The 20,771-nt window shown below is 41.9% G+C and overlaps 1 protein-coding gene across 1 annotated transcript in view; it reads right to left on the bottom strand.

The window, feature by feature from the left end:
- Window positions 1–20,771, bottom strand: part of slc9a1a (solute carrier family 9 member A1a) — a 137,764-nt gene that overhangs the window by 40,030 nt on the left and 76,963 nt on the right. The window contains exons 3-4 of the mRNA XM_060900323.1: window positions 15,485–15,735; window positions 1,040–1,257 (exon numbers count right to left, since the gene is read on the bottom strand). Of these exons, the coding sequence (XP_060756306.1) occupies window positions 1,040–1,257; window positions 15,485–15,735 (469 nt within the window). The remainder of the gene's footprint in view (window positions 1–1,039; window positions 1,258–15,484; window positions 15,736–20,771) is intronic.

Below are 20,771 nucleotides of genomic sequence, written 5' to 3' on the forward strand. Positions count from 1 at the left end.
CGAACTAACATTCTGGCAGGCATATTCGGCATCGCGCTCGTTACATCACCACCTTCTTTCTAAGAACCAAAGATAGTTTTGATCTTTTCATTATTTACTTTCAACGCTTGAGAGACGAAATCGCCCACGTTTTGGTTAGTGAGACAGTGAAAAGACTTTTCTTTACCACACTTTATGCTTACGTACAGTTGAGGCGATAGCTCGGAATCCATGCTGTCAGCGTCAGCCATGGTCAGCACGAGGTTGACACTGTCGTAAAGCGGTCGTAAATACCATAAAGACATTCAAGTGAATACTCAGCGTCGTAAATAGTTTCGTTTTCGGACTCGGCTGAAGTGGATATATACAGTACAACACACGTTGTCGTTTGTATTTGCGATTCTAATACTTTTTACTTAAAGAAATATATGACCTAGTACCAGGGATACAGTGCTGTTAGAAGAAAAATGTGACTTTTTTTTTTACATTTCTTTTTGTACATTTCGGCGGTTAAAATAAAAATACGCACAGACTTATTTTTCTAGCGGTAGTATTTAACTGCCGTCGGCGGATCCGTGATCTGAAAAATCTAAAATGAGTCGCATTAAGTGCATTTAACCGTGTTCTTTCACGACAAATTTTATTTTATCGAAATTATTCATAATTCAGCGCGAAATTGTCCAATAAATGCGAGAAGTAGTGACGAAGCGATTTCCTACTTCATAGGCGCAGCTATCTTAGAAGACTTCGCACCAATGGTGGCCTCCGATTGGCCAAATGGATACGTCTGGTTTTGAGGAAAATCGGTAATGGCGCTTGTTGCGTTTTGGAACAAAAGGCCGTAACACAGTGTGTAAATCAATGGCAGGCGTCGCGTTTTGGCGAAAACTAAACATGGTACGAGCAAGATATGATCATTGCTGATGGTTTGGTGGCGGGAGTTTCAATTTTTCAAATTTGGCGTTTATCACGTTTTGGAACCAAACTCTTCATATACACACCTCATGAGCAAACCAGTTGGTCTCAACAGCACTGGATTGTGTGTGGTTTTATTACTCACCAAGAACACGAGCCACCGTGCACAGGATTACGGTCATTGTAACAAACGTCCAGTTCCACTTATGGGTCCCAGCCACTGTGGACACCCCGAGAAAGATGAAGATAAGCGTCTCGCTCACACTGCTCCACATCTTTAGGAAGTACTTGATGGTGGTGTGCGACTTGTGGGATATGTTGGCCTCCACGTAGGGCCGCATGACCGCGCCGCATGCAATCAGTCTGGATAAAGAGCAGGGTCAAAACGTGAAGGGGTCACAATCAAATTGTGGGAAACGCTGCTTCGCTTTAGGTTAGTTATAACGTGGTCATTATTATCTGCTTAAAAAAAGGTGGTGTGCTGCCAAGATTCATCTCTCCATCTTTTAATTCCAGAAAAAGCAAACTAAAACAACAAGTACCATATAATTACTCTGACTAATCCAGCCACTTGAAAGTTTTAAAAGAAACAGCATATAATTAGCTGAAAAGGCACCGTCTATAATCAGAAATGGAACTAAAATGTCGGACATGAAGCGCTTTCTTGAAAACTGGAAGCAGGTTTCTATTTTCTGAAATAATCTGAAAGCACTCATTTCACGGTCAAACAAAGTGCAGCCTTGTTCAAGATGGTGAGAAATGTTCAACGTCACGTGACCCCGTTTAACTGATACAAACGTCTGGTATGTGTGATGTGCGCGAGACACCGCCTCCGCAAAACCACTCAAGGTCCACTGAAAAACTCCATTTTAGTCAAAACCTGATCAGTTTTCTGAAATTTAGCTGCGGAGGCATCTGCCTGGTTTTCCCAGAACACACACAATCCAAAACGTGATAAAATATATTGCTATGAAACGTAGGTGATATTTCACACCCATACTTCATGTGGCTTTACCGCAGGCACCAAAATAAATTTAGATGTAAATGCATGAGGGCTGGCACTGTGTTAAAGCAGAGTAGATTTTTGCTTTATGCAAATGAGAAACGTGAAACCATGTGACTAAAAGAAGTGAACAGTGCGATGCTTTAGAACAGGAGATAAACATTGCTCCAATTTATGCTTCACATATTTTGAAGGATACAATGAAAGAAGAAAAAAAAAGTGATGAAAAATCCCTTAAATTAACATGTTAACATCCTGTAACAGACTGTAAAATAAAGCTACCTAGTGCACGTTGCTTAAGTAATTTACTTCCAAATATGCTTTAATCAAAATATTACTAACTAAACCGACCTGGCATCCTGTTTGCGTAGACAGACTTGGCACGGTTTGCGTACTACCAGGAAAACCATAGTTACCAACACCGCCCACTAACATCCAGCATATAAAAGATCTGTGATATTAAAGTGCAGATCTTGGAAATTTAATGTAATTCTCTTATTTTATAGCCTGGCAAGCCAGACTAAATGTGAATATTTAGTCTCCCGATCCGTAGACATTTCCGAAGGGGGTAGGAGGAACAAACCGCTGTCTTTCAAACTGTCTCTGTGCGTATAGGCCAACGCTCTGACCAATCAGCGCAACAGTGACTGTGACGTAGTCAGAGCGACAGAAAGCAGTGGGGGAGGCCTTGAAATAAATAATTTTTCAAAATGCGTATTAATTAATAAACAGGTTCTAGATATTAAGAAGTTTGGAGATAATGACCACAAGTTTGGAGTCTGTACCACATACTTAACATACACTTGTTTTTTTCAAGTGTTTTTCAAGGGTTTGCTTAAACTGTGTTTGAGAGTTTTTATTTAGTGGTGTTTGGTGAAATAATTTCCCTTAAATTTAAAATAACGGGAAAATAAGAAACAATCAAAAAGTAATGTTTCAAAGCTGTTTATTAATTCTTCGTACTGCACAAACTAGCCCCATCCTTTTGGCTACGAGCGGAGCCAGCTGGTAGATCAGACTTTTGCCGTAGCCGGTCGGCAAAACAGCGAAAACGTCCTTCTTGAAAAGGAATGAGCGGAGAGCCTCTTCCTGCTCATGTTTCAACGAAAACTCCAAGTCTAATTCTTCTAAAACTGATTCCAAAGCGGAGTCAAACGCGCGCTGTTCACTAGCCGTAGCCATCTTTCCTGCTGCGCTTTCTCCAGCGTCGCGCAGCTTTGTCGTCACTCCTGCAAAAGCCCGCCCAAAGAATCCAAATAAAAACCTTGCGTTGTGATTGGTGGGCACGATTTGATGCCCGGGGTGTTTGTTTATATGGTGCGAGGCTAGACCCACTCGCTAGGCAAAAATATTTTTGGCCGCTAGGCGGGCGGGTCTAGTTTACTAGGCTACTTATTTTATATTAAAATTGTCAAATATCTGTCACATTCTGTGCAATTTTTTTTTTTTTTACCTTGTGCAATACCAGAAAAATTCAGTTGAAATCGAGCCATTTGAGGCGAATTGGTCCGCCTCTGAAAAAACTTGGCATTTGGATTTCCTGGCAAACACTGATTTTCGTGACATCGCGTGTGGGACGCCTCCTTCTGAATCCTACATCAGCGCTGGTTTGTTTATGAGATAACGACCTGGTGGTTTTCTGCAAATTTCTTCAATGTTATCACATAATTATTAAAATGGTTAACAGATGTATCGTAGGAGGGTGTAGCAACACCAATCTTGATGGGATTAGTACTCATAGTTTTCCAAAAGACCGGACAACGAGAGAGAAATGGGAGCGCTTCGTGTGAGGCACCTGGAAAAAGCCGAGGACCAAAGCAGAGCCGAGAAAAAGACCAAGAAAATCGGCAATTCACAAGTTGACTGTTGCCAGGGTAAGAAATAAGAGAGACTATACTCTAAATTAGGTGTTCCTGTGTTTGTGTGGTACACGGATCAAGTTATTTATTGACACACAAAAGTAAACACGAAAGCGCTGGGCGATAAAACACTTACTTCACATTAGGGATGTTAACCGATGACCGTTTGACCGGTGGTTGACCGAATCAACGTCAACCGGTTAATTTTTTTTTGGTTGTCGGTGAAAAAAAAAAAAAAAATCAATCGTTTTGAAGCTGCCGATTTTGGAGCGGAGAACCTGGAAATCTGTGTTGTAAACGCTTGGGGCATGCCATGCGGTGTAAGGACGACAGCTGACAAATCAGAAACACCCATTCAGTCATGTCCCGCCCTCCCGCCCCAGTTAAAGACAGCTGACAAATCAAACACCCATTCAGTCATGTCCCGCCCTCCCGCCCCAGTTAAAGACAGCTGACAAATCAGAAACACCCATTCAGTCATGTCCCGCCCTCCCGCTGCCACTCGGCGAAAGAAAAAAGGTGTAGACACAGGCTTTTTAGCTTACAAATTACTATTTTTTTTTTTAAATTATTATTAGAAGACACATGGAGTTTAGTCCTGCCTTGGCCAGTGCATTCTGAAAGTATGTTTCGGTCTGTAGCCAACAATGCATGTTACTGCAGATCATCTCTCTCCACACAAACTAAAGGCGCAGATGCCGACTTTTTCACGGCTTTTTCATGGACTGTAACGGCATTTGCTTATATAGTAATTTTAATACAGAATTTACTCTGATGAAATTATTCAGACACTCCAACGCCCCCCCCCGGATCTGCACAAGCCGTGAAAAAGGCGCACCGTTTGCATCCCTGTTTAAACTCATAGGTTAACCGACTTTAACCGGCTAATGAGGCTCGGTGGTCGGTCAAGATTTTTTTTAGTTTTCGCCATCCCTACTTCACATGTATCAAGGGATGTGTGTGTCAGGGCTTGAGATCTTGGGACCTGTCAAACACATTAAATGTATATACAACCCTGCTTAGCCGATTCCATGTGTGTAGCTTATGAAATCTTTCTCCTACAGTAGCCAGTACTCTTCTAAATGAAGAAATATATAAATACATAATAGTAATTAGGGGCGGCACGGTGGTGTAGTGGTTAGCGCTGTCGCCTCACAGCAAGAAGGTTCTGGGTTCGAGCTCCGGGACCGGCGAGGGCCTTTCTGTGTGGAGTTTGCATGTTCTCCCCGTGTCCGCGTGGGTTTCCTCCGGGTGCTCCGGTTTCCCCCACAGTCCAAAGACATGCAGGTTAGGTTAACTGCTGACTCTAAATTGACCGTAGGTGTGAATGTGAGTGTGAATTGTTGTCTATGTGTCAGCCCTGTGATGACCTGGTGACTTGTCCAGGGTGTACCCCGCCTTTCGCCCGTAGTCAGCTGGGATAGGCTCCAGCTTGCCTGCGACCCTGTAGAAGGATAAAGCGGCTACAGATAATGAGATGAGATAATAGCAATTAGAAAAAAAAAAATATGATTTATGTAACAATAGATAGATGAGCATTGATGCATGAATCCATGGGTTTAGCAGCTCAGGTGACAATTCCATATTTCAATGCAAATTCGCTCGCTGCTAAACTTGGTCTACACAGGCTGTGCACTGAAACCGTGCAAGCTCCTGCAGGTGATGTCACGAATCTGGCTCCGGACTCCCTTGGGATTTTTCCAGACGCGTTTTATTTTATTTTTTTCTGCTGTAGACAGATGTCCTTGTGCAAAGTTACCCTTCTGGATGAGTGTGTAAAGGGACATTCTTTCATATATTTAAAAAAAAAAAAAATAACTACATTGGTCCAGGATATGCACTTTAAAGGAGATACGCAGAAACTTTATTTTTAAGTACATTTCTGAGTGGACAGTATCCCCATCCTTGACTCTTGTATGCTGCAGACCACAAAGTTGGCATTCGAGCTGCCCCGCTGAGCCAGCCAGCCCTGAGTGCGTGACATCACTGTGGTAACCGGTTTTAAGGCCGAGGCCTTTGACAGCTATAGACCAATACCAGACTTGGCAGGCAAGAATGGTTGCAATGGCCTCTTTGTTCAGATTTATTGGAGATTCTTCAGATTCCTCAGATAGTAATACATCTGACTGATAGTCCTGAAATTGGAGTGCGTGTACATGCTACTGCTATACACGTAGAACTGTCGGAAAGTGAATCTGATCATAACATCAGCCATGGAGGCCCCCACCTTACGAAATAAAGCCAGAGAACAAAACCATCTCGAGAATTGGATGGAACGGAACTGACAGGCTCATGTGACTCATTAAAACAGGATAGGCGTTACAACTTTGAGGCCTTTGACAGCTATAGACCAAAATCATATAAAAAATTTACATTGAAAGTAAAACACAGTTACCGACTTGCTCAACTAAGACTGATTTGACTTCATTGGTTGTGGGTTGACTCATTAAAACAGGATGGGTGTTATAACTTATGCAACATGTACAGGCACACATTTTCACTGATGAAACATAAAAAGGCTAATTAAATAATCAGATGAACTGAGACAATCACATTCTGAAGCAAATTAAATAATCTTACACCGCTAACTTAAACACACAATACATGTATTAATCTAAATGCAGGTAAACGAGTGTTGTGATGTAACCAAACAGGAGTCGGAGCTTACCCGTCTATGTTCTCGCTTCTTGAAGACCAATCTTGTGGCCGATTGTTGTGAAACAATCTGACTTTCAGGTTCTTCGTTCATTTGCTTCTTCCACGCAAGGGCGAGATATTGCTGCTGAGGTAAGCATATCCAGTGGTGAAATCTGACCACTTATTCTCCATATGGAGTACTCCACCATTACTGCTCAGCTCACACTCCAGGAGAACTGATGCAACTGAACTTGCTTTCTTTTTCTTGTAGTTTTCTTTTCCTTTAATTGTTGATACTGCACCCTCTTTCAATATGGGCTTATAGCCAACACTCCTCAACAGATCAGAGGTCTCGTACGAGTCTTCAGTAAAATGTGCAGAGCAGAGGAGAGACCACTTCATAGGCGCCCAGTGTGCCCGTGAACGTCTCGCAAAACGCGTCCAAATCTTTGCAGTTTGAGCATTCTTGGGCCACGAATGCAACGTAAATCCACCTTCTGTCGTGTTGCTGCACCCACTAGCAACACATCTACGTGACATGGCGATAAATTAGCTCAAAACGGAAGCTCGAAGTTGCAGTCAGCTCTGTGTTTTAGTATAGCGGAAATGACAGACCTTACCGCAGTGATGTCACAGATGTCAAGGTCATTCACTCAGACCGCTACCTATATGAATCATTTTAATCGTAAAAATTACTATATAAGATTTATTGTTAACGCTTAAAATTGTTCCTGTGCCATTCTTGAGGTCTCAAGGCATTTATAAACAAAAAGTGAGGCCATGGTTCTGTGCATCTCCTTTAAATTGTACCGGTACTGGTCATGCTTACAACATTAAAATCACGTTTTATGTATTACTTGTACACAAAAAGACGTGCACATTCAGACAAAAATAAATAAATAAAATAAAAACCAACCCCGTAAAAGCATTTTTGTGGACAATTTTATTCCGTGAATTACCCATGGAGGCAGAACCACGGGGAGCAGCCATTGCTGGCCGGAAGTGGCGTACAGTCGTTGACTCCGGGTTATCGGGTGCGAGTAAACGAGCAGTGTTCTGTGGGTAGAGATTCCCAGTCAAGTAGCTTCAGAACACGTTGAATAAATATAGATCTAAAACTTATAGACCTTTATGGCACATATCTATTATTTCATGGCATTATGTGCAAGCAGATTTGGTTGTACTTTGGGGTCGAGAGCTTCGCTGGCGAAGCTCGGCAGGTTTAGAATGAGTAGGTCATGCATTGAGAAATATATCTTCACAAGTTTTTTTTTTTTTAAATCATACAAGCATGATAAACATTGACAGAAGCTTTACACTTTCCTATGTGCCCACTGCCATATAATATAGTTTTTAAAATTACCCAAATTAGAAGAAACAAAACTTGTCACCTTGCTCGGTCACACTGGAGCGCGCACTTCCGCATTCATAAAAGACTATTCACATGCCCTGTGTCCGAAAATCACTCCCTACTCACTATATAGTGAGGACGCCATTTTGTAGTGCTGTCCAAAATGATAGTGAGGATTATTGCACCCAATATAGTGCACTCACAGGGAGCAGTGAATGAGTGAGCGATTTCAGACACCAGGATAATAATGGCATGATCACTTTCACTCTTTCGATTGGTTTCTCTTTCGCGGTGAGAACGCCCACCATAAACAGGATAAAATCTGTCCGACATCCCATTCAGGAATATAGCGATACATTTGGGCGATTTGGAGGTAAAACTTGTTGCGAGATGGCACGTGGATTTTATGCGCTTCGGATGATTCATTTTATGATTCAGGACAGCGATTCGGTTCAACCTTGAGAACTGCGACACTGATGAAGGGTGCCTTTTTTTTTATTATTATTAAAACTTCGACTTGATCCAGTCAAAGATCAGCTCGAGGAAGTGTACATATTTCTTCTCGAAATAAAGCAAGTTTAAAAATGATTTCAGTTCTCCTTTAAAGAAGCAAAAACGCTTGGGCTTTGTGCCCAGCGATTCAGCCTGAAGATCCCGCTGATAACAGGTCGGCTTGAAATGGTCTTCACATACCCAGGGTAACCCCAGGATTGTTAAACCAAAATTTAAGACTTAAGACTTTTTTAATGCCATTTCAAGTGAAATTTAATACCTTTGTCGCACTCATTAGGGAAGAATAAATCATATTGAGCACCAGATTAAACCTCAAATAATTACTATTTACGAGTGTTTGAAATAACAAAATTACATTTATTAAAATAATCAATCAGAATTCATTCTACTCACACCCCCTGGACACCATGCAGAGGAGAGCACCCCCATGTAAGTCCAGACAATCACCCCTCATACACACACGCCAGAGAAGCATTCAAAAGACAAAAAGAAGATGGAAGGTAAGAGCATCAACCGAACATCTTTAACTTGCCCAAAGGTGACGAGAGTAAGCCAATCCACTCAGAGAACAAACAGGGTGGGGAAAACAGCCTACATAGACATCACAGTATGGCCTACATCCTAATCATTCAGAATTCATTCCACTCAAACACTCTCTCTCTCACTTTTTCTCTCTCTCTCACTCACACACACACACACCAGAGAAGCATTCAAAAGACAAAAAGAAGATGGAAGGTAAGAGCATCAACCAAACATCTTTAACTTGCCCAAAGGTGTCAAGAGTAAGCCAATCCAACCCCCTTAACCCAGGCGTATTTAGGGTCGAGCGGCCACTTCGGGTTGAATCTGCACTTCCCCATGCTCTCTCCCCCTCACCCTCTCTGCTCTATGCGCCTGCTGCTCTCGTTTCGTGTGAACCCTTTACGGCGCGACGTGAATTTCCCGCTGTTTGCGTGTGAACGCCAGGGCAGCGCAAAACATTTTAGATTTTGCTTCATTTTCATCACAGAGAATTTAATCTAGGTTACGCAACGATGTTAGACTTTCTTTGGAAAATTAAGACCTCCGTGGAAAAAATTAAGACTTTCAAGATGAAATTTAATACTTTTAAGGCCTTAATTCTGGAAAATGAAATTCAATACTTTAATACTTTTAAGACTCCGCGGGTACCCTGATACCAGTGAATTCCGTCCGAACGGAAACGTTTTCAGGTTGCCGATGTTATGAAGCCAATGTTTTGCCAACTGACGACACAAAGTCAGAGTTGGTTTAGAGACACAAAATAAAATGTTTCCTGGGATTTCTGTGCTTGCTGTTCGTGCAGCCGTAAGCATTACACTCCGCCATTGTACTCGGGATGCGACCCAGCGCTGTCCGATAACGCGTTCTCTTAGACTGAGTGTTTGCAGCACGGGATCAGTGACCAGTCCACTGCAGTCCAGCCAATCGGACAAAACAACGACTCCGCGTCACTACCGGTGCTGGAACAGCCTGTGAAGGAGGCAACATGTCGCTGCCCATGCCTGACTGCCGGAGCAGTGACTTAAAACTCACGTATACTTGACAAGAGCTTATGACGAACGTTACATGACGGAACCACTGGTATCATAAGTGATCTTTTGAAATGGCTAGTAATTAAAACTCACCACAGTGAAAAATTGCTGCCACTGTGACAAAGTCTACCGGCTGGCATCTCCTCTGCCTCTCCTAATCCTGCAGCTTGACAAGCATATTGGACAACACTGCACAGGGCCAATAAATCCACAGGCAGTTTCACGACGCATGTAGCCAAGTGTATGAAGTGCTAGATCACTGATGCTTGCCTCTGTATTTCGACTCTGCTCTTCCTGAGATGGTTTATTGATTTCACAACTGAACAAGCAGCATGAGGTTTATCCACCATCTTGCCTTCTATATTCCATAACAGAGGGAGCCATTTTCTACACTGGCATATTCCCACTAATGACCTACAGACAAACAGGAACCAGTGTTCAGGTTCTGCAATAAAACACAACTCACTAGAACAGGGTTCCCACAGTTTTTCAGGCTTCTTTTTTAATGACTTTTAAGGACCAATTTTCATTTTTTTAAGGACCCAATGACCAAAACTGAACATCACTGGTGTGAAATTGCCTATTGTAACAATCGCTTGGTTGTTTTCCCACACTTCGTCTGCTTGTTTTCTTTATGACTCTTAAAGGACTTTTCTTGACCAAATCTTGCAACAAGTGCAGCAATTCCTGATATGTCTGATATTTAAAACGATTTTAAGAAAACCTCAACGGTGGGTGAGGAAATGGTTAGTGGCTAAAAATAAAAAATAAATATAAAGAACATTCCATTTAGAGTAAAATTTATTTCACAAGATTTTCATTTTGTTCAGGAACAATTGAAACTAAAAGTATTAAATTGACACAGGGTGGCCCAGAAACCCCCCCCCCGCTATTCTTATGTTATGGAATAAATTTTCTAATGAGTCTGCATGTTTCTATACATGTTATAGCTTAAAACATAAGAACTCCAAAGCATATCTCAAGGTTAAAGACACAATCCATAGTCATGTGGCAGCTGACCTTTCTGGGCCACCCATGATGCCTTAGCCACATATAACACAATACAATTACAAATAAAAAACATCCAGCAGTACGTCATTATCTTTGCGCAGTGGCATCTTTCATGAGACCTTGCATAATATGCATACTGTTTTACTAAATTTGACTAATTTTCCATTCAATATTCAGAATTAAATTCTTTGTTTCAGTGAGATATCCCACAGAAAAAGGCACCAACAGCAGGGAAACCACACAGAGTTATGAAGGCTGAACTATTCATCTACAGAACAAACAGGCATACCTTTGAATGTTTTACTAATGAATCAAACTTTTAACAGAAATGTCCTTCTTGCAAACCCGACAGCGAGCAGACGTTGTACAACCCGCGACTTTCTCAAGCCGATCACGAAATTCTGGCTTATCAAGCCAGGACAGTTGAAAATAATGTCCTGGCATCTTTGCATATGAAAGATTCGGGTCGATGACCTCGTTGAATAGCGATGTAGACAGATTGAAAGTCGCAGGTTTTGTTAATCCATGTTTCCATTAATACGCATCAATGGCGGGCGACCGAGCTGATACGAAGTAGTCACGTGACCCTGTTCGGGACTGATCCTGAACAGCGCCACGTGGTTCCGGGCTATTCTCAAAAGCAGACACCAGGGGTCGCCACTATACACTTTGTTCAGCCCCTGACTGCTAGTGCAGTTCACCTGTGAAAGAGTCGTTTGCGCGAATCGGGGCAGCGGGAACAGCGTTTTCGGAAACTAAAAATGTGTTATTAGAAGGGAGACGAAAAAAAACCCTCCGATTTTTAAGGACTTTTATTGACTAACAGATTTTCATCAATTTTATGGATAATTAAGTACTTAATTTTACAAATTCATTTTTTTAGGACTTTTATGGACTTTAAGGACCTGTACGAACACTGTATAACCATGCTTTACAGTAAACTCTAAAAGCATAGCTAGCTGGTGTTAAAGTGTACCTGTAGTGAATTTTAATTACTAGCCATTTCAAAACATCACGTATGATACCAGTGGTTCCGTCATGTAACGTTTGTCATAAGCTCTTGTCAAGTACACGCGAGTTTTAAGTCACTGCTCCGTCAGTCAGGCATGGGCAGCGACATGTTGCCTCCTTCACAGGCTGTTCCAGCACCGGTAGTGACGCAGAGTCGTTGTTTTGTCCGATTGGCTGGACTGCAGTGGACTGGTCACTGATCCCGTGCTGCAAACACCAGTCTAAGGTGGTGTTTACATTAGACCGTATCCGTCTCGTTTTCGTCGCGGACGCACTGTCCGTTCACATTAAAACGCCGGGAAACGACTCCACAGGCGGAACAACTTGAATCCTTGAACTTGAACGAACAACAAGCGCAGAAATCCCAGGAAACATGTCTTGTGTCTCTAAACCAACTGATGACACAAAGTCAGTTGACAAAACATTGGCTTCATAACATCGGCACGCTGAAAACGTTTCCGTTCGGACGGAATTCACTGGTATGTGAAGACCATTTCAAGCTGACCTGTTATCAGCGGGATCTTCAGGCTGAATTGCTGGGTACGAAGCCCAAGCATTTATTTTGCTTCTTTAAAGGAGAGCTGAAATCATTTTTAAACTTGCTTTATTTCTTAATTAACGTGTTATTCGATTACGTTTTCGGTTTTAGTAACCTTATATCGTGACTCGTATCAGCAACTAATTGCAATTAAATATGATACTTATCGGCCTATTCGGTTTTTAGCCGTGTTGAATTTAGCTCGTTTGGTCCACAGCAGGCGTCGCTTATCCATGCGATCTACACGAGACTTGTGCGAGACTTCGAAACGTGAAGTGTCAGCGCTGCCATTTTGAAAACTGTTCCAAACAAAATATTGCACAAAAATGACGATTACTGCCAACTTTTTTCAAACTTTCCTGATTGCTATCAAAACAAACAAAACTTCCGGCTTGATTACATCAGCATTCGAAAGAGGGCGCGCACGTCTTTTGGCAACGTTGGCAGATGTTGGTCGCTTTGATTTCCGCTGTACGTTTTACTTCCGTCCTACGATGTCTCGCACAGGTCTCAACAAATCTCATTTACGGCCATTGCTTTGACACGTGGACTGATATTACAGAGCATATTTCAAACACTCATAACTTGCTATAGCAGCGACAAAATAGTGATCAAATACATTCCTATATTTCACCTTGACCCACAGAACACTGCTTGTTTACTTGCACCTGACAACCTGGAATCAACAACTGTATGTCACTTGCAGCCAGCAATGGCTGCTCCCTACCGGTTCTGCCCCCGTGGGTAATTCACGGAATAAAATTGTCCACAAAAGTGCTTTCACTGTGGTTTTTTTTTTGACTGAAATATGCATGTTTTTTGTCTATAAGTAATACATAAAGCACAATTAAACGTAAGCATGACCAGTACCGGTACACTTTAACCGTAATGTCAGGCATCCACTGATGGATTTTATTTCCCATGAACGAACCAAAAACCATTCTGTATTCACCTTGACAGGAAGTGAGAGTACTCCATCAATGTAACTTTCAAAGAGGAAAACTGAGAAGAGAGATGACTAATGTGATACGAGAGAAAGGGCGTGGTCATTTAATATCCGAGAGCTCAAAAAACACCTACACGACTGTCAGTCATCCTGGATTTATTCATGAATTGGCTCACCTGGCATTTTTGCTGAGGAGAAAAAGACGACTGCTCCGTTTTTGCGTATTTGAGTGATGACTTGTACTCGTGTATTTTGTTGTTAGAGTGGAGTAAATTGGCAAAATGCGTGAAAATTGGCAGGTCTGACTTTCAAAAGTATATCAAATAACTGCTTTGTTTTCTGGTTGGCAGATGGAAGGAGGAAAAAAAAAATCAACTGAATCTACTCATTTTAAATGACTACAAATGAAAAACTCGAAGCTGCGCTTCTGATTTGTCACGTTTCAATATACAGTCCTGTGCAAAAGTCTTTGACATGTAAAGAAATGCTGTAGATCAAAAATGGCTTAAAAATAATGAAAGTGTTTCAACATTAACAAAGATCCTATAAACAGTAATCAGTAAGCCATAATAAATGAAACCGTCAATATTTGGTGTGAGACGACTCTGCCTTCTTTAAAAAAAAAAGGTCGTCGTTGTCTCAGGTCCAGCGAGTGCAGTTTTATGCGGAAATGAGCTGTAGGTTTTACTGAGCATCTTACAGAACCAGCCACAGTTCTTCTGGACACTGTCACACTCGCTTCATTTTGCACCAAAACCCAGCAGCCTTCATTATGCTTTCTTTTTTTTTTTTTAAATCTGAAACGTGTTCCCTTAAGCCTCGGTCACAACCAGCCATACGTGCTCCTACGGCCGGTCTACGTGCAAAAAATGCAAGAAACGCATGGAGGGCGTGCGTGACGTGCTGATTTTCGAGCCGTAGACTGGCCACAGACCGGTCGCAGAGGTTCGTCATGTCAAACAAACTCTACAGGCGCTTACGTTTTTTTCAGGTTGCAAGACAAACTTACAGCCAACGTGCGTCTTTCTCCACGAACCAAAAAAAAAAAAGCAGCGATTTGGGAAACGCCAAAAATCGCACGGCCAAAATAATAATAATAATAATAATAATAATCGTACGTCCGGTTGTGACCTAGGCTTTATGGAATATGCTGCTCAGATACAAACTCTTTTCCTGTAACGTTTAATTCTGTGCTGGAAAACGAATGTTTGGACTCAAATGTTTTCATACTGACTCAATGTAGAAGTCATAAAATAGAAATCTATAGCAAAGTTTGTATGAAAAAAAGGGGTACTTAAAGGAGAACTGAAGGCAAATTTATCATCAAAATTCTCACTTTATTAGATACAGGAATGCATTTTTGAGAGCCATTTTGTCACTGCTATAGCAAGTAATGAGTGTTTGAAATATGCTACGTAATAGAACAGTCGTAGAACGGAAGGAAAGCGTACAGCGGAAATCAAAGTGACCGACATCTGCTAACGTTGCCAAAAGACGCGCGCGCCCTCTTTCGAATGCTGATGTAATCGAGCCGGAAGTTGTTTGTTTTGATAGCAAAATCAGGAAAGATTGAAAAAAGTAGGCAGTAATCGTCATTTAAACTCGTTTTTGTGCAAGATTTCATTTGGAAAACGGTTTTCAAAATGGCGCCACTGACACCTGGCGTTTCGAAGTCTCGCACAAGTCTCGTGAAGATCGCGCGGATAAGCGACGCCTGCCGTGGACCAAACGAACTAAATTCAACACGGCTAAAAAACGAATAGGCCGATAAGTATAATATTTAATTGCAATTAGTTGCCGATACGAGTCACGATATAAGGTTACTAAAACCGTAAACGTAATTAAGAAACAAAGCAAGTTTAAAATGACTTCAGTTCTCCTTTAAGACTTTTGCACAGTACTATAGTTCATGCTATTACATTTAAAAACAAATAAATGCCATGTTTACTGGTATGCATGTTCACTAGGCAGCGACACCACCCTCTTAATGAGCAGAACAAAATTTACAGTTATAAATTATATCTAGCTAGATATGTATGTAAGTAACGTTTAGCAACATAGCTACTGTACAAGAAATTCTGTAATGCTCATTATCCATTATGATCACCTGTGGGGTTCACTTTAATAACAATAAATAAATCTTTCCCAGGGTGCGTTGAGGTACTCACGCCATGATACCGGACAGATGGAACACCTCAGCTGACAGGTATGCCAAGTAGCTGTAGACGAAGACGAAAAGTGGCTCGATAACACGCGTGTGTGAGGTAAAGCGGGAGGTGATGGCCGCCAGGATGCCATAGATGGCGCCTACCAGTATACCACCCAGAGATACCACCAAGAAAGACACAATGCCCAGGAAGACGTCTTTTGCGTCCACAGTGCCCACACCTGTGTACTCCTCAAACAGGTTATACAGGACCTGAGAACGTGAGGGGACACACAGTAGACGCCATCAGCACACACTTGTATATGATATGATCACAGTACATTAGCTTATAGATTTACTCAGGCAGTACAACAGTAACAATCTGATGTGAAGTGCTCCTTAATCCATATATAATGCAGGGGGTTTCTAGAAAAATTTAGTACAAGGGCGCTCACCATAGCGAGGGAGTGAAGATAGTGCGGGGGGGGGGGGGGGGGGGGATTCCCCCCTTCCACCATGCGAAGCCTTTGAAAAATTGAGGCTACAATGGGACATTGCGGCTATTTGAAAGGGAAATTGTAATAAATTGTCAACACTGAAAAAGAAAATAAAACTGTCACAAACACTTAGGCCAAACAAAATATATGCATTTCCTGGGTTTTCAAAATAGGGTAGGTAGGTAGGGGGAAAAAAAATAAATAAATTGTTTATCCCAAAAATTTACGACAAATTTTCTAGGGTAGGTAGGAAAAAGTGAGAAGTTTCCTTTGAAAACTTTTTTTTTTGCAAAATACTCGTTCAAAACTAAACCTAGTCATCAGATATTGATGATATAAGGATGCACTTGTATATAAATTGTTCTAATAATGATGGCATACTTTCATTTTCCAGGTAAAATGGGAATATTTTGGTGGATGATCTATTTGGTGGTGGCGGTCCAGTACCTAGATCTATCCCTTCAGTTCTGAACATTTCCAAAATATATTTTTATATACTAGTGGGGACTAGGGATGTTAACCGATGACTGTTTCACCGAATCAACGTCAACCGGTTAATTTTTTTTGGCTGTCGGTTAAACTAGAGACAATTCCCCTGTGGGAAATTGAGAGAGTGATGCAGTGCGCATAGCAGTCGCTATAGCAGGAGCTGCACTGAACTGTGTGAATGTGTCTCTGACAGGGAGCAGCCCCTCCCTCATGTGTGTGTGAGAGCGAGCAGCCCCTCTCCCATCCGCGCGCTGCGAGCAGAGACACAGAGTGTGAAATTTGTTTGAGTTTTTTTTTTTAATTTAAGTGTTTAAGTGTTTAATTTTTTTTAAGTTTTAATTCTGTATTAAAATTACTAAACAAGCAAATGCCGCCACAGTCCACAAAATACAAGAAGCACGAGAAGAAAACAGCAAATCAGAAAGCCGCGCGCACCTGCGCAGCTTCTGCGAAAACGTGCGCAGCCCTCCGACCCACTGCCCCCCACACACACCTCCCACGCCTCACGAACCGCAACGGCACCTGCCCACTTAGTAATTTTAATACAGAATTTACTCTGATGAAATTATTCAGACACTCCAACGCCCCCCCTAAAAAAAAAAATCGGATCTGCACGATTCAGCCGTGAAAAAGGCGGCATCCGCCAAAAGGCACGCCGTTTGCATCCCTGTTTAAACTCGTAGGTTAACCGACTTTAACCGGCTAATGAGGCTCGGTCAAGATTTTTTTTTTTTTAGTTTTCACCATCCCTAGTGGGGACTTTCATACTTAAAACTGATGTCTGTGTGTTTATCAAAATTGGGTGCATGCCTAACATCTCAGCCTTAATGACATTATATTTCCTTCATGTTTTTTCTTCTGTCTATGAATGCAATGTTCACTTATGTTGTTCTAATGAATACAGCTGCTCCGTGCCATTTTCTTTTCAAATAAAGAAACTAAATTTCCTATATTTAAGTTTCCTATTCTGTGTTTGTAAATTGTGTTGCAAAATAAATGCAAATGCTTTGTTAGTCCATGGTTCATACTATTTGCTCTAAGGTTTAAATCAGGAGGAAATCAAGGAATGTATCATTTCACTGACACAAACTCCTCCAATTTCAGATTTATTATCAATTCAGATATCTTAAGTTGAGTATAGAATAGCATTGGAAGTGTTGAATACCTGATTTATACCCTGAGCAAACAGTTACTTGTGATGTATGCATTATTTCAATCACTATCTAGCCATATCCACACCAAATTATTTTCCCCGCATGAGACCTCTGCCCTGTCCCCAACGAACCAGCGCTGCCAGGGCGGGCTAGCCCCGCGCCTTGGGACGAAGAGCCACGGTGCTCGGCTTTAGTTTCATTTTTCTATCGGCAGCTCCTGCCCGACTTCGGACGCTCGTAACTCGGGCAGGGGAGGTCCCAGCCTCCCCAATTTACTCCTGATGGGCCTCGTGTCTTTTGGCAAATACCGAGTGGTTTATATGATGCCCTAGCGGTTCTCGTTTAACTCGCCAGGTGGCTGCCAAGCAGGTTGGGTCGGGCGCGAGAAATAGTTTATCGTGGTCATAAACAGTTGAAGGGTCGCAGTGTTTTTACAGGGTCGGTCGGGTGGGTAACCAGAAACACATTTTGTTTGGCCTTAATTCAAATTACACAATATTAATTCCTCATGACTCGCCATCGGAAACCTCTTTATCCGCTTTGTGACAGAAAAAAGAAGCCGTCATCTTCTGCCCCGGACAGTCTTTGGCTTTCTTCTGTTTCGTGCTGTGGGATGACTTCTTTAAATGCCCAAGCGTCAACAAAAACAACAACTTCTGTCAAAAGCCCCCAGCGCCGGTGGGTGAAAGGTCATTCAGTCTTGAGAAATCTCGCTCTACAAGTCAGCTGACCTTGTATGTAACCTGTGTCAAATCTCACGAGAGCAGCTGTGACAAGTAAACAACTAAACATGGCGCCTCGGTCTGGAAAATGCCAATTCGGATCATTTTTGCACCGTCTGACGGTGTATCTACTATGATTGGAATATTTTTGGAGTAATTATAACGTATTTGATTGCCAGACACATTGTCACGTGGCGTTGCTGGGGTGTTTTCATGGAGAAAAGATCATTTTGAGAAAGACTGCATGTTGTGCAGTAGCATACAAGTGCATGGCCCAAGTGTGACTTGGGGTTCAATAAGCATTTCGGTAAGAGGGTGCAGCGCCCCCGTTTAGACGAAAGCATGTAATGTATTAAATTTGACTTCTGATTAATAACCGTCTGAAACGCATCAGTCCTGAGGCTGAATAGATCAGATCAGAAAAGTCCTTGTTGAGAAAGGTCAGACTGGAGCCAGTTGATGGGAATCCTACGGTAAATCGTAACTACAAGCGTGATGATCAGAAAAGCATCTCAGGACGTTATGAGCAAGAAGACTACTTATGAGTTCTACTCCTTTCAGGAAAGAACAGGAATCTGAAACTACAGTGGGCACAGATTCACCAAAACTTTTGAGATGTCTTCTGCTCATCACGGTTGTAAAGAGTGATTATTTATCCACTGGTTTTTTTTTTTTTTTTTTTAATTAACCAAGCGTTTCCATCCACAGAACTGCTCCTATCATCCTTGTGGCACATAGGGTCTTCACAAAGCTCCTCTGCCTCTTCCTGTTGGCCGCCATGTACTCCAGCCCATCTCTCCCCTTTCCTGCTCTACTGTCCGTCTCCACTTTGGGTGCACCCATGGCCTTGTTGACCTGGGAGTTTCCCCGCTGGCTTTGGCTCTCAGGGGTCATCCAATCTCATGAGGTGGTGCCATGGCACTCCCACTATATGGTGAATTTGCTCTGCTTCTGGTTTCTGTAATACACCTTTTTTACAGAAGCGGGTTATCAGCCCTCAGCCCAACCCCCAAACCTGGAGAACCCGTGGGATCACTGTCAGGCCCCTACCCTTCGACCTGTCCACCATGGGTGGCCCTACCAGGAGTACACAACTCCCACTGGTATAGCTCTAGGGGTCAGTGGAACACACAAACCACTCCACCGCAATAAAGTGGTGATCCCATGGAGTGGCTGCTCACTGGATGTTTTCGCTCTGAACGTTTTCCTGTAAACTCTAAAGAGAAAGAGAAATCCCATCACATCAGAAGTGACAAACATCAACTGTAGCTCTTGGTCTATATCCGAGCGACCGACAGCCAAGGATGCTGGTCAGCAAGGATGCTAGCAAACAAGTTGGCAAGTGCACTAGATTAACATCTGACTGGGCGTTAATGGAAGTAAACTATTAGACTAGTAGGCAAGTATGCAAGCAGACAAGGATCCCAGCAGACAAGTGCAAGGGTGCTAGATGGGTATCCAAATAGGCATTAATGCAAGTAGACGAGTAGGCAAGAACACAAACATGCAATTATAGTGATACACAAGGATGCAAAAAGGCAATACTAGTGAGCAAGCACTCAAGCAGGCAAGCAAGTGTGCACAAAAAAAAAAAACCCTCATAGTATCAGTCAGTCATTTTCATACATGTGTGGCGGCCATGGAAATCTCATTGGTTTTAAAAAATAATAATAAATAAATAAAACTTTCTAAACTCGATCATGAGAAATAAGGAGACAAACAAAAACAGTCCGTCTGCTTTAAAGATGTTCTAATTGCTAGCTTTCCTCCCACAGTCAATGTTGTGTTAATCAAGTCATAGGATATGTGGCAGCATGGGCAGGACTTCTGAACTTCCTGTTCTTCTGTAAGCTACAATGAAGGGTTTGTATTAAAAAATGAACAAATTATTTAAATGATACGACCTTAAATTTAAAAAAAACCCAACCATCCACCACAACCTCCGTCCATTACACATTAGGCCGCCACACACGCATCATTTTATCATCACGCTATTTGGCGATTCTGAATAACATTAAATGAGTCTGTGCCTCTCCACCACCTCAAACAGACCTGAAAATCAAACAAAATAAATCTGCTTACTGAACTGATAGTAAACTGGATTCACTATTGTATTCATGCACGTTTCAGGGAACAAAGCAGACAAAACAGCAGCAAAAAAAAAAGCCACCTACTACTGTTTACATTTTGATTGTATAATTAAATATCGGTTTGAAACATGGAACCAAGAAAGAAAAAAAAAATACAATCACTTCATCTAAATTGAAGACAGAGAACATGGTTACAAGATTAAAGCTGCTGTACGAGTTTTACTTCAAAACAGCAAACTGAACATTCAACAATACAACACAAATTACAGCTCATAATCCAAATGTCTGTCTTTAGCTCACAAAATAGACTTAAATACAATCAAGCTTGATGCTCCATGCCTGAATACCAATCGCTTC

This window comes from Neoarius graeffei, chromosome 19, assembly GCF_027579695.1.
Source record: "Neoarius graeffei isolate fNeoGra1 chromosome 19, fNeoGra1.pri, whole genome shotgun sequence".
Lineage (NCBI taxonomy): Eukaryota > Metazoa > Chordata > Actinopteri > Siluriformes > Ariidae > Neoarius > Neoarius graeffei.